Consider the following 13349-nt stretch of genomic DNA (forward strand, 5'->3'; position numbering starts at 1 on the left):
AAAGTCCTTGCCTAAAATGAATCATGACAGCAGTAGCAGTATCGGTCATGATGACCAAATGGAAAAGAAGAAGGTAAAGGGAATATTTATGCAACATTTAAACGATTAAAATGTTTCGAGTTCTGCAGTGCAACTTTAATTGAAGATTCTACGTACATTGTAATAACTTGCTAATGTATTTTCTTAACGTTTCTTAATAAAAGGAAAAAGCTAAGTGAGATTTATGATGTGGAAAGTGTTTTCTGTTGCTATTTCGTGACTATTCTAGGAAGGAACAAGAATAGTGTAACTGCAATCCATTCATCATTATGCCACATGCAAATTGCATATATATTATAACATTATGGAAATTGCATTTTCAATGATAATATTTCAGTTACAGAATCAACTACAGCGGAAGGCCGAACCACCACTGCTTCTACACTGCCAACCGAAGAAGGTGATTGTTTTACTTCAATTTTATCTTTCAGGGATACAGGTGCGGTAGTATAAAGATCTTATGCCAGTACAATCTCTTCTCCATTTGAAAACAACAAACATATTTTTTTTTAATGTATTCTAGAATGTTATATGTTATACATATTTTTACGTTTTTTTCCTCGGGTTAGCCATGATTACTAACTCTCTTTTTTTTCGGCAATATGATAATACTAATAATTATTATCATTATCATCAATATTATTATTGTCATCATTATCATTATCAACATCATTATTATTGTATATTAAGATTATCATTATTTTTATTATTATTATTATTATTATTATTATTATTATTATTATTATTATTATTGCAGAACGTACATCATCGTCTGCAACATTTCTTATACTGATGATACGTGTCCTGAACAGTCAGCAATCATTTCCAACAAACGTACCATAAGAATCTATGATGAAGAAATTCCCATTAAATACATTTCTTACACTTCGTGGGTACCTTGCTGTTCCAGTTTGCCAGGAACGTTGTCATGTTGAGGTCACTTGCGACTCCTCTATAGAGGACATACCGTTCCCGACCGATAGCGATTGCAAGAAAATAACCGACCTCGCAGCCAACCCGGATTGCGCCTGCAAGGCGGGCTACTACAAGGACACAATCGAAAACCAAGAGGAATTCCTGGCAAATGTTGGACTCGTGTCCAATACCAAAATGTGCGTGAAGCCGTTGGGTGAGACGGAGTGCACTTACTGCCAGTACAACGGTGAGGAAGTCCGGGTGAGTTCTGGCTCGCAAATCTGAGATTTGGAGGTGCCATACTATCCTCTCTTCACAATAACACCATTGCATTGTTATATGCAACCCTTATATGATTTGACTTTTTGCCCTTAAATCGACTGAGTAACATTAATTCATTCTTCTGTTGAAGAGCAATGAATGCTTTCCACCCAGGAAAGTAAAACTGATGATTTACATTCTAACTTGTTTTCAGTAAATGAATGGGAAGAATGGGGGAAAAATACATACGTACATACAAACAGAAAAGGGTATGCTGGCCATCTCACATTTCGTTTTATTTCCTGACTCGGCGAACATGTCTTCGCTGAACCATTCATGTTTGGTCATTGGAAATCATTATTCTTTACTTTTTTCACTGTCATATTTGGTGGATCGTTATCTATCTAAGATATCTATCACAGAAATTATGGACGAAAACAACAAATAGAAGGGAATATACTACTCGCTCTCTCTCTCTCTCTCTCTCTGACGATTCTCCATATTTGTTTTTGCATTGATCTGACGTAACACAGTATGGATCATATATCACGATACCGGGAGACTGCACAAAGTGCCAGTGCATTCGGAATCCTGAGACGGACGCAAGAGAAACGAGTCCATACGTGCTTGATTGTGAACCGTTCGAACCCGAGAACTGTCAGCTCAGCACGACGACGACAGTATCAAACGGTAATATCAACTGGCTCCGCTGCTGGTTATTGTGGAGGCGGTATGGCAGTGTGGAGGCGCTGTGGCATAGTGGATAAGATTTCCGACTCCCAATCGGAGTTCGATTCCCGTCTGGTCCTTACGTCCTTTGGGCAAGATGTTTTTAAACCCACCATGGCCCAGGTTTATAAATGAGTATGGCCTGCCTGGCAACGCTAGGGTTATAATAATGGCAGGGCCCTCTGGTAGAGCAGTGGCAACACTGAAGAGGCTACCCTGGATAAAGAAGACCATATTTATTGTTATTACTGCCGTTATTGTTAGTAGTAGTAGTAGTAGTGGCGGTGGTGTAGTAGTTTTGTGGTATGGTTCGCAGATTATGACTTCCGGGTAAGGTTTACACAGAATGTCAAAGACGAAGGGTTTAAAACACGCCGAGTGAGGGAATAACCTCCGCGGAATAGTATTAATACACTAATCCGGCCTGGAGGCAAAATCTGCCATTACACTGTACTGCAGTGTCCCATGCGCGCAAGCGTAGGGCGAATGCACGATATACAATGGCGACCAGCTCATGCCCTCAACGATATACTTGTATATCATGCATTCAGTAATACGCGTGCACGGCTTGGACACTGCACTAGTGGCGGGTGCTCTGCAAGGTCGGATCGGTCTATAGCTCCCTAAGAAATGTTCTCTTTCTTTTTAATGTATGCCGTTGCATAAGCATTCTCCAGAGAGAATAATTCAACCCTGAGAAATTATGATCAACTTTGACGAAATATAGCTTTACACATGGATAAAAAGGAGGACGTCGGCCTATTGGTGTTTGCTATTTTTACCGAAATTTGAAAGAGTCATCATGTCACTTTCTATTTTTGTGGAATTGCACAAGGTCTTTCGATCAAAAGTGAAACTTGCCCCTCAATTATTGTTGGTTATGATTTACATTTTCGCAGAAAAATATCCGGATCTGCATAATAAAGGTCGGGAAAGGGGGATTTAAGGACATTTCCACTGAGTGACACTATTATGGGAGTGTATATGTGTAAATAAGAATATAATGATATAATTTGATGGTATGACAGTATGATAGTGTGATAAGTGTAATGGTTTGTATGTGATGTCTGTCTTTCTGCCCTCAGTGCGTGCATGTGTACGTTTGTCTGTTTGCGCACAGGAGTGCGTGTGATCTCGTGGGTGACAGAGCGTACATGTACTCTAGATCCTTGACCGGATTGAATAGTAGTCCACAATACACTGACATCGTTTAGTTGACATTGTAGTTTTGTCACCTCGGACGAAAAGTCATTGAGTTGTTGTTTTTTTCGGCCAACATTACAGTTTGCGATGAGGAGTGCTCCTGCAATGTTACCTGTGACGAAAGAGGACAGGGGGCATCTGTGTCGCTCAACTGTTCGGATAACGAAGATTGTCGAAACTGCATGTGCACGGACACACTCATTAGGGACTACATCTGGGGCACATCTCTCTGTTTAAGGATGCCAATATGTCCTGAATGTTTCTTCAACAACCAAGTCATACAGGTCCGTATCTGGTTATACATTCAACAAGTGAAGTCATCAGCGAATGGCCACAACTGTTGATGTAAAAGCAAAATACTACAATCACATTTTTTGGGGAAAAAAATATGTGTATCTTTAATGCAGAAGTGTGATAGCGAAGTTTTTGATGCATATAGTCCTCGGATATCCTCCATATTCCATGTAAGAAATATTTTGTAAATAAAAGTATGAAATATACTGTATATCCCAGACCCTATCAGACTTAAAACAATATCAACAACAACGACAACAACACAGGAAAGATCGGCACTACTAAAAGACAGGTATTACTGCGGATCACACGCGCTTGGGGTCTGGGTGATGCCCAGCGAAAATAAGCCACCGCAAACTGCCATTTCAGTCTGCAAGAGGTTTCGAAAACATTGCCGGGAATTATTCAATAAATGGTTCATGTCATACACTGTGAACATAGACAAAGAGAGTTTTGTCATTTTGGACAGTGGCAGTGATGTGTGAAATACTCATGGTGAGTTGGCGACCAGCTCACATACAAGAACCAAAACACGGTTCCTACAGCCCCACCATCTATGCTCAGCGCAGACGGCATGCAGCGGGCACTGCTTGGAAAGCTGCGCCTGATCGGAACTGCAGACAATCAGCTTGCGCTTTGCATCGCTTGCCGCCTTATGATTATTTTGATCGAAAACTGTGGTATTAGACTGTAATCATGTACGTAAGTGAATCGGTATGTTGACCAAGAATATTTAATTCGTCCGTGCCATATTTCCTTGCCTGTTGACTTGTTTGTTTACTTGTTTGATAGAGGGGGAGAGAGGAAGATAGTTATATGTTATCTATATTACACATATGAAACGAAAAGTAACTGATGTTGCTCAGCAGTAACTCTTCTCCATGTTTTCTGAACCCCTCAGCCGGGGGAGAAATTCACGATGGGAACTTGCAAGGACTGCGTCTGCGATCAAATGGGTCCCATGGGATCTCTAGGCGGTGCTGTATTTTGTACCACCACTTGTTTACTGACAGAAGAAGACTGTAGCCAGGTAAGGATGCTACACAGCTCTAATAGACCATCGTTTCCCCGTTAGTAGTTTTTTCGATTGTCTGTGAAATTGGCAAAGGCGATTTCTGTTCTTTTTTTTCTGCACCCAACTCGTTGTGCGTCACATGTTCGTGTGCATGTGAGATGCATACATATGTACATGTATGCTTAGTACATTTAATTCGATAATCTGGCTATACTTCTGCCAAGTCTGTTACTGTTATGTCAAACTGGATACAAAATTGATTTTTAGTTCCCTTCGTAGACATAATGAAATATTAATGGTATATTTGAAGAATTGCGTTTTTCATAATATTCAAATGACGGTCGACGTTCCAAATAGAAGTTTAGTTCCATCCATTCTTGAATATATATTACAATAAACTTGATTATGTCTTTGAATTAGAATGGACTGGTTTTGGACAACACGGAAGGCAAGTGCTGCGAATGCAGAGAAGAGGTTACCACCACCACAGAGACCATTACAACGAAGGCTACGACAGAGCATTCAACTGAGGGACCAACTACTACGATGACTACCACTGTCACTACAGTCGAGACAACAAAATTACCCGTTACGACAAAATTGGCTACAACTTTGGCACCAACCACTTCTACTCACTCTGTAACGACAACTGAGGGCCCGAAGGTGACAAGTGTTACAACTCGGGTCTCGGTGTCTACGGCCGCAACCCCAACGTCGAATGTTTTGACAACAGTAACGGAGAGAGTCACTGAAGAAAAAATGACGACCACCCCTGCACCTGTTACATCACCGCTACCAACCACACGCGCCCGAGAAACTTCCAGAATCCCTTCGGTGACGTCACCCATACCGACAACGATCACGACAGTTCCAACCACTGAGACGGTTGGCAAGACAACAACTATCTCGCCGACTACTAAGCTGTTCCAGTCTTCCACGATAGTTCCATCTACTGTTTTGACTACAACTGCAGCTCCAGCTATCACAACCCTACCAAGACCGGCCAACCCCACAGAGCCCAAAAAGCAGACAAAGCATATTCCAACCACAACACTGGGAACAACGGAAGGAACGGTGGGTGTAACTACAACGGCTTTTACAACGCCAACGCCCGAGGTGAAAACTACAACGGCAGTACTAACCACACCGCCAACGGTTAAAACTACAAAGACAGTTGAAACAACGTTCCCAAGAGTTGAAACGACACCAGAAATCATAACAACAAGAGGAATACCAACAACAGCTGCAACTACAAGGGTATTTGAAACAACAACACTACCTTCAGTTGGTACAACAACGGTCATTCCAACAACAATGACCAGACGTGTAACTACCACGCCTATGCCCACTACAACGTCTGTAACAACAATGCCGACTACTGCGGCCACAACCATCGCCACCACTACGCGACTGACAACACCAGGTAAGTTTACCGCTGCTGTCGCTATATACTGAATGTTACAAGAGTCATGAATTTTGTTTACATTGCTTTTACTCTTACCATCCATATTGTCATAATGATTGTATTCACTATGTCTTATTGTGATGATTACGGCAACCGCTGTTCTTATTACTTTACAAATGTACTACCACAATATCTTCGTCATTTCTATCTCGTCGATATTTTATAATAAAACAGTAGAGATAACACATAAGACGTTAGAATTATGAGAATGCAATCTATGAATCTAATTTGTCACTTGTCTAGGTAATGGGTTCCTGATCAGTGAATAAGAGTACTCAGAGAACAATTGTATGTACTTGAGATAGTAGGATTTTCACGCTGGAATTATTTTGGATGACGTTGCCTTGCTTGGGTTAAGATTACACAATCAGCATTTTTTTTTTCTTCTTCTTTTCCAATTCTCTTGCGACTGCCAGGCATCTGCGACGAACCTCTCAGTGACATAAGTGACGTCAGCATCGTCATGACGCCCGTTAACGAGGTTGGTTTAGTCATGTGGGGCAACGTATGGAACGTACTGAATCCCACTGGCCAGCTTCCGATGAGTCTAATGGTCACCTTTAGCACACCTGTCACAGTGTCGTCAGTGGTCATCGGCGATCAAAGGAACTCAATCACGGGCGTCACGATACGACTGCAGTATCGACAATCCGGACAGCAATCGCTGAATCCCGTACAGCGTGCCGACGTGAGTTTGACCCGTGTTCTTGCCTGTCTATTCTTGTCTCGATGTTCACAACCACGAACGTGATTAAGCTTTCCTAAATGTACAAGGATATATGCGAATTTATGTCAATACGTTCTGCCGCTTGGTGCAAGAAAAGGATGAAAAAGAAAGAGGGTTCTTGTTGCCTTAGAAATTTGGTTAGGATTAGGATTAGGTTCAGGATTAGGATTAGAGTTAAGGTCGGTAGAAGGGTCTGGGATAATAGCCCAGGGGTACTTGTCCTAGAACCGTTTGTTGTTATACAAATATTACAGTTTTTCTTAATGAGCATGTCAGTAAGATATTCTTCCCTGCATCATTCTTTTTTGCATCTGCTCTCATAACTTGTCTTCCCTTTGACTCTACGACATGTACTTCCCTCCACTTCAAACAAATGCTGGGCCCAATCTTTTGCTGGAACAGTATGCTTAAATTTAGTTACAAAATAGACCCTATGAAACAATAAGCAATAGAAATGATTAACCTGTAGAAAGGATTGGACTAATTTACTTGGGAAAGTGCCTGCTTTGTACGAATAAACACGTGTAGGGGCATTCAAATGCTGTCAGTACATCTTAACTTTATCGATTAATTCCTTCAGTACGTACCACCTTTTTCTTTTAGTACTTTTTTTTTACCACACCATTTGTATATGTGACTCAGCACCACAAAATAGACAAAAAGTCGCCAGACATGGATATTCAGCTAAGGGCAGATTCTAAAAGAGCACACTGTAAGCTTTGACTGATGTATAACTCGATTGAAATGGACTTTCCTAAACTATCTAAATCTTGAGAAGAAAGCACACTCTCTAGAAAACTGAGTAATGAAACAAAAGAGGCTCTTATGTATAGGGTCTATCCAATCACTTAATCTTACCAAGCCGTGCTCTGTGCAATGAATGGGGCAAAAACATGGTATATAAAAGTCCATATAAACAACAGTGAAGGATTTATCCGATTATCCTGAAGATTGAGAATGCTCTATTAACACATTCTATCCATGGATCCATTCCATGAATTTCAAAGCAGTAGCACCATCCCTTCAAAAATTATAAGATTTGAGAATAAAGAGTGTGTAAAGGGTTTCTACAAAATTAAAAGGTGCCTCTAAGACATACCAGGGACCCGTTTCATAAAACTGCCACATTTCTATGACAAATTTGCTCTCAGCCAATCAGATGCAAGGATTTCAGTAGCTTATCACAACTATGACAACTTGTCACTGATGACAAGTTTTATGAAACGGGGCCCTGATCACATTATCCTACAAAAAAAAAAAAAAAAATGTGTTCTACAAAAACTGCTAAAACACAAATTCCCTTTTGTTTTATGATAGAATAATTGCTCTTTCAGAAAATATAAAAAAGTCAAGATTGACGGGGTTGGCCCGTTTCACCTTAATGAATCCTCACGCAAAATAAGGGCCTGCCACGTTTTGTTGATTTTGTGAGGCACGGTCACGTGGCTGCACATCCCATAGAGTTCAATGTGACTTCTGTCTGATAGTGGTATTCTCCATGCTAACAATGAATACATACCATCATTGTGTAACAGATATCACTCCGCAGATCAGGCGGGTGCAAACAAAGAATCCAGTACTGCGGAGCACTTTGACGCATTTCATCGGCCCTGCAACTTGTGACGACAGACCCTCATAAGAAGAGGTTGATTTGTGTTAATATGAGAAATCTGAGATCAAAGCTGCAATAAAAGAAAATATTAAGAAAACATAGGTGTTTTCAATCTCACCTTCAAGAAAATAATTGGGTATGTAACAAGTGAGGTGTCGCTGGAAAGGTTTTATTCTGCTTGAAATGGTGGTTGACCTACTTTAATTTGTTTGACAATGACACTTAAACCGCACACTACACGACCTTCGGTAGCACGACTGACCGACTTTAGAACTGAAATATATCAGAATATTCTCAGAATATACACGCTTGTTTATTTCAGATCCAAAGTTGGTCAGTCGTGCGATCGAAAGTCGTGTAGTTTGCGGTGGCCTTTAGCCTGTTTTCCGACCTAACTCTTTACAATTATACTTAACGAATTGTGTGTGGTGGTGTTGTTGTTGCTGTTGTCATTGGCAGGGTTCACTGGACTTCCAGCTACAGACGAGTGGCGATAGCAGTAGTCCCTGGAACGTGGAGCTTCCTGAAACCATGATGCAAGTGACAGACATTGCGGAATTCTGGATTACTGTCACCGCGCTGGACAATACAGCAAACGCTGTCTACTTTACCTTTGATTTCAAGGGCTGCATTGTCGGTAAGCAGAATGATTTCTGACTGCCAATTTGTCACATTTGGATGTCACGGGATGTATCTCTATTCATGATAAAGCAATACATTTTGATAGAAAAATATGATGATAGTGATGGTGATAGTATAAGTATGGTAGACCACGCACTTGAAATTGTTTGAAAGCATGTCATTCATATCGGCCGTAATGATATTGGGTAATGAAGTAGATAGCATTCAGTGTAATCATGAGGGGAAACCCTCTAAAGCAAGGAATGACTGCAATCTTTCACAAACTCTCGAACGATCAACAGTGTTTCTGTATTTTTAAACATTTCAGTACTACGGTCACGCAAACGCTCTGAGACATAAATGTATATGTATTCTAATTTTCGGTGAGAATATCAACCGCGGGATGATCTCAATAGGGAGCTTTAGATTTTGACGCGCGGACGTTTGAGCCGACGCTTGCGATGGACGTTCTCCTCTCCCTGCGTCGTGTGGAAAAGTAGCTTTAGATTACGCTGGGACGCAACGTATAAAAAATAAAATCGCGCCCCCATATGATCAGTGCATGAAGAAGCTCTCTACGTCGCAAACTGTGCGGACGTGAAAATAGCCCAGTACGCGTAGTAAACAACTCAGGCGACGCAAGCTAAAAATAGATTGACTTTACGCGCGCTACTGCGCAAGCTCAGAACATGTTTTTTTTTCCTTTGAACGTCCGCGCGTCTAAAATCTAAAGCTCCCTAATAGGGAGCTTTAGATTTTGACGCGCGGACGTTTGAGACGACGAGTGCGCTGGCCGTTCTCCTCTCCCTGCGTTGTGTGGAAAAGTAGCTTTAGATTAAGCTAGGACGCAACGAATAAAAAACAAAATCGCGCCCCCATATGATCAGTGCATGAAGAAGCTCTCTACGTCGCAAACTGTGCGGACGTGAAAATAGCCCAGTACGCGTAGTAAACAACTCAGGCGACGCAAGCTAAAAATAGATTGACTTTAGGGGCGCTACTGCGCAAGCTCAGACCATGTTTTTTATCCTTTGAACGTCCGCGCGTCTAAAATCTAAAGCTCCCTAATGTTAAGCCAACCTACGCGGGCACTGGTTAAGTGATATTAGCGTGACGACATGCATGTGCTGCTTTCTGAAAGTACGATCCTCGATTTGATGTGCGTAGTTCTAGTCATTGAGAAAAGGCGAATGTCACACGCTAACAAATATTGGTCAAAGAAATGCAAAATATTGGAAGAAAATGACGAGGGAAGACTAAAAGGGTGCTTTTATACGTATAGGTACTTGTATATGTCAGTGAAGACCCGGAGAGTAAAAACACGCTGCGTCGCGTGGCGGACTAAAGCGTACAAGTATTATGATCACCATAAACAAAGACATAATTATGTAATTGGCAATATTTTCTACGCTCTCTTCTATGCCGGAATGTTGAATGTCACGTTATTTACACATATGTAGTATGTATGCATGTATATATGTGCATGTATATGTATATGTATAATCATATGTACAATGTGTAAGTATGTATTACTCGACGGGTGATGATATTCTGATGAAATTCGGTACTTCAAACATTCTACAGGACATACTACCACGCCGACGGAAAGGATCACAACTATCGTCACACCAACCATGACGGAGACTACACGAGTACAGGAGGAGGAAACGACAAAATATTCTACGTTTACACCTACAACAGGGGAGGTCATGGTCCCTACAACACCAGGTAATATCCTTCAATCTAAAGTCAAAACGAGACAAAATGCCGATACTAATTTCATACACTCAGACTTGAATACTTATGTTTGAAAGCCGTATCCGTCAAACTCCATATCGTGTTTTGGTAGACTGATTTAGATATCAAAAACTGATTATTTAGATATCAAAATTTGTCTTCTCCACCAATAACATCCAGCTCATCCAACCTCCCCGAAGAAAGGACAAAAGAAAGAAAGAAAGAAAGAAAGAAGGAAAGAAAGAAAGAAAGAACTCGCCACAGTTCAGTAAATATGCCACAACAAATACTCCTCGCGAAATGCGCAGCTCCACCATTCTGATTTCACATCAAAAGAAAAAAAGAACAATTATCGTGAGGATTTGTACATAGGCCAGTCCAGGCTTCTCAGTTTTTGCTATCATCTCTTATCGCATTTATGTGGATGCCAATGATATCACTGATTCGAGGGGAAACAAAAACAGCATTGAACTCCACGATTCACAGACGTTTGCTATATGTTTACCAATGTCTCAACTTGTTTATATCAAGATATATCGGTGCAGATATTTATTCATATATAGTGCGACAACGACCCGTAATCACATCTGCTTGACAGGACTACCTATGTGAACACTACTGAGTGTAACTGTTTCATGTCTCGTCTGGATTGTTTCTTCAGCTCTGACCGACACAGGCGAGCATTTATCCGTGATGGATGCCAGCCGGACGGGTCGCATAGAGCTGAACAAAGTGACTCGTACATGTCACGAAACTAGAACTCTCCGTTGTTTTCACAGGAATGTCCTGTCAAACGGATCTAAATAACTATATACGTGGATTTACTGGGGGAGCAAAATGACATGTTTGCCCCCTAGACCTCAAGAATCGACGCCTCTGCATACGAGGAAACTTTTGCATTTTTAGAATCAAATGAAAACATCTCGTAAACACATTTTTTGATGGAATTCGGAAAACTGTCGGTCCCAGAAGTGCACTATATCTATGGAGGGAAACCAAGCGGTAGAAAATAGGGTTAATTGAAAGTATCTCCATATCCCTTCCCACCCACCCGACGGAACTTTTGCATTTTTTAGACGGAAGCGACAGATCTGGAGCAAACATTTGATGAGATATTCGGAAATCTGTCAATCTAAAAGTGTACTAGGTAGAAATGACCGAAAGGGATAGGGTATGGGAGGGGGTATCCCTCTCTCACGCGAGAAAGATTTTGTATTTTCAGATTTGAACTTCAGCAATCTTTGGGTGAACTATTTGGACAGTTTTCTTTCAAACAGCAACACCTCGCGTATAACTAGGGGGATCTTTTTGGCAGACGACTCTAAGATAGCAGAACTACCAAACACTTTTCTTTCAATATCATTAGTGGCCATAAATGTAAACATCCATGACATATCTTTATAATCACCAGGCGCTTGCAGAGAACCACTGGATTGTGAGACTCGATACTAAATTACACGTTTTACTTGACGACAATGAAGCAAATCTTTGGACGGAACCTACTTTCGATGGAAATACAAATAACTAGATAAATACAAATGTTGACTACAGTCACTGAAGCTACCACCACAGCTGTAACCACAACAACTCCGATGGGTACTACTAAGACGGAGGAGACCACAACTCTTTCCACCACTACCCCTACTCAGACTGCAGCAATGGGTACAGCCTTGTTGTTGTTCTTTTATATTTGGATTAATGGCCTTTCTACAAAAAAAAAAGAATCATCTCGTGAAATCATTTTAACTGCAATGCCAATTAAACAAAATGGATATAACACCTTCTTCACAGTGATAGATTTTCTACAAATCAAAGGAATCGCAAACTGACGAACAAATACAACCTTCATTCTTTCAATATAGTCCAGATGACCAAAACATAACATTTTGTTTAAATGGGATATCTTCAAAATTTGATATCGTAGAATACGTTCTAGATGCAATACCAAAAAGAAGAGAACAAACAAACACACAAACAAAAACAAACTTGATATGACACAACTTCACTGCACAGGATCTTCACGAATTTCAAACGATGTGCAAGCTAACAAGCATTAATGCTCAAATTTTATTTCAATTGCACAGTCCAGTAAACTAAAACATGACTCGAAGCAGGAATCTCTCTCTTGACCAGATAAAGTGACAAGACGCTAAACTTTGTTTTTTGGGTGTTGTTTTTTTTTAGCAGTGTATTGATGCCAAACCTTACATTTCATTTGCGAGGACACTGTTTTTGAAATTACATCTTGAATTTCCGAACATTAAGATATGCAAAACAATAAATCATCACCTAAGTCATGGAGAGTACTTAATTTGTCTTTCAATAAGATATTTCAGCTCTCTCTGATACGACTGTAATCGATCCGTAACTAGAATGGTCTCATTTTTTTTTCTCAACATTTACAGAAACGACAACTCTGGGTCAGTCAGGTAGGTCTAAGTCTGCATTGTATTTGTAACCTTTTTGACTTAACATGTAGCAAGACAGAAAATCAGTTAACACTATATAATAATTACTTTAAGATCAAACTGGTTTCAGCTATTCTTAGCTCTGTGTACGAGTCAACGGTATTCTGTTTCCCAAACAGTTTTACGCTACAACTTATTTTCTTTTACTTTCCAGGTGATTGCAGAAAACCACTGGATGGCGAGGACCCTGATACCAAATTAAAAGTATTACTGGACAACGACGAAACAAACCTTTGGAAGGAACCTACTTCCAATAGGAAAGT

At 40.5% G+C, this 13349-nt stretch overlaps 1 protein-coding gene across 1 annotated transcript in view; it reads left to right on the plus strand.

The window, feature by feature from the left end:
* LOC139740678 (uncharacterized) overlaps nucleotides 1-12070 on the plus strand; it is a 33737-nt gene extending 21667 nt beyond the window's left edge. Inside the window, exons 15-25 of the mRNA XM_071651249.1 lie at nucleotides 377-439; nucleotides 950-1215; nucleotides 1749-1905; nucleotides 3229-3431; nucleotides 4343-4471; nucleotides 4877-5879; nucleotides 6338-6609; nucleotides 8720-8897; nucleotides 10466-10609; nucleotides 11280-11357; nucleotides 12030-12070. Of these exons, the coding sequence (XP_071507350.1) occupies nucleotides 377-439; nucleotides 950-1215; nucleotides 1749-1905; nucleotides 3229-3431; nucleotides 4343-4471; nucleotides 4877-5879; nucleotides 6338-6609; nucleotides 8720-8897; nucleotides 10466-10609; nucleotides 11280-11357; nucleotides 12030-12070 (2534 nt within the window). The remainder of the gene's footprint in view (nucleotides 1-376; nucleotides 440-949; nucleotides 1216-1748; nucleotides 1906-3228; nucleotides 3432-4342; nucleotides 4472-4876; nucleotides 5880-6337; nucleotides 6610-8719; nucleotides 8898-10465; nucleotides 10610-11279; nucleotides 11358-12029) is intronic.
* Nucleotides 12071-13349: the final 1279 nt, after the last annotated feature.

The sequence above is a fragment of the Diadema antillarum genome, unplaced genomic scaffold (genome assembly GCF_040938485.1).
Source record: "Diadema antillarum isolate AM-2024a unplaced genomic scaffold, OU_Dant_1.0 seq00000871_RagTag, whole genome shotgun sequence".
Taxonomy (NCBI): Eukaryota; Metazoa; Echinodermata; class Echinoidea; order Diadematoida; family Diadematidae; genus Diadema; species Diadema antillarum.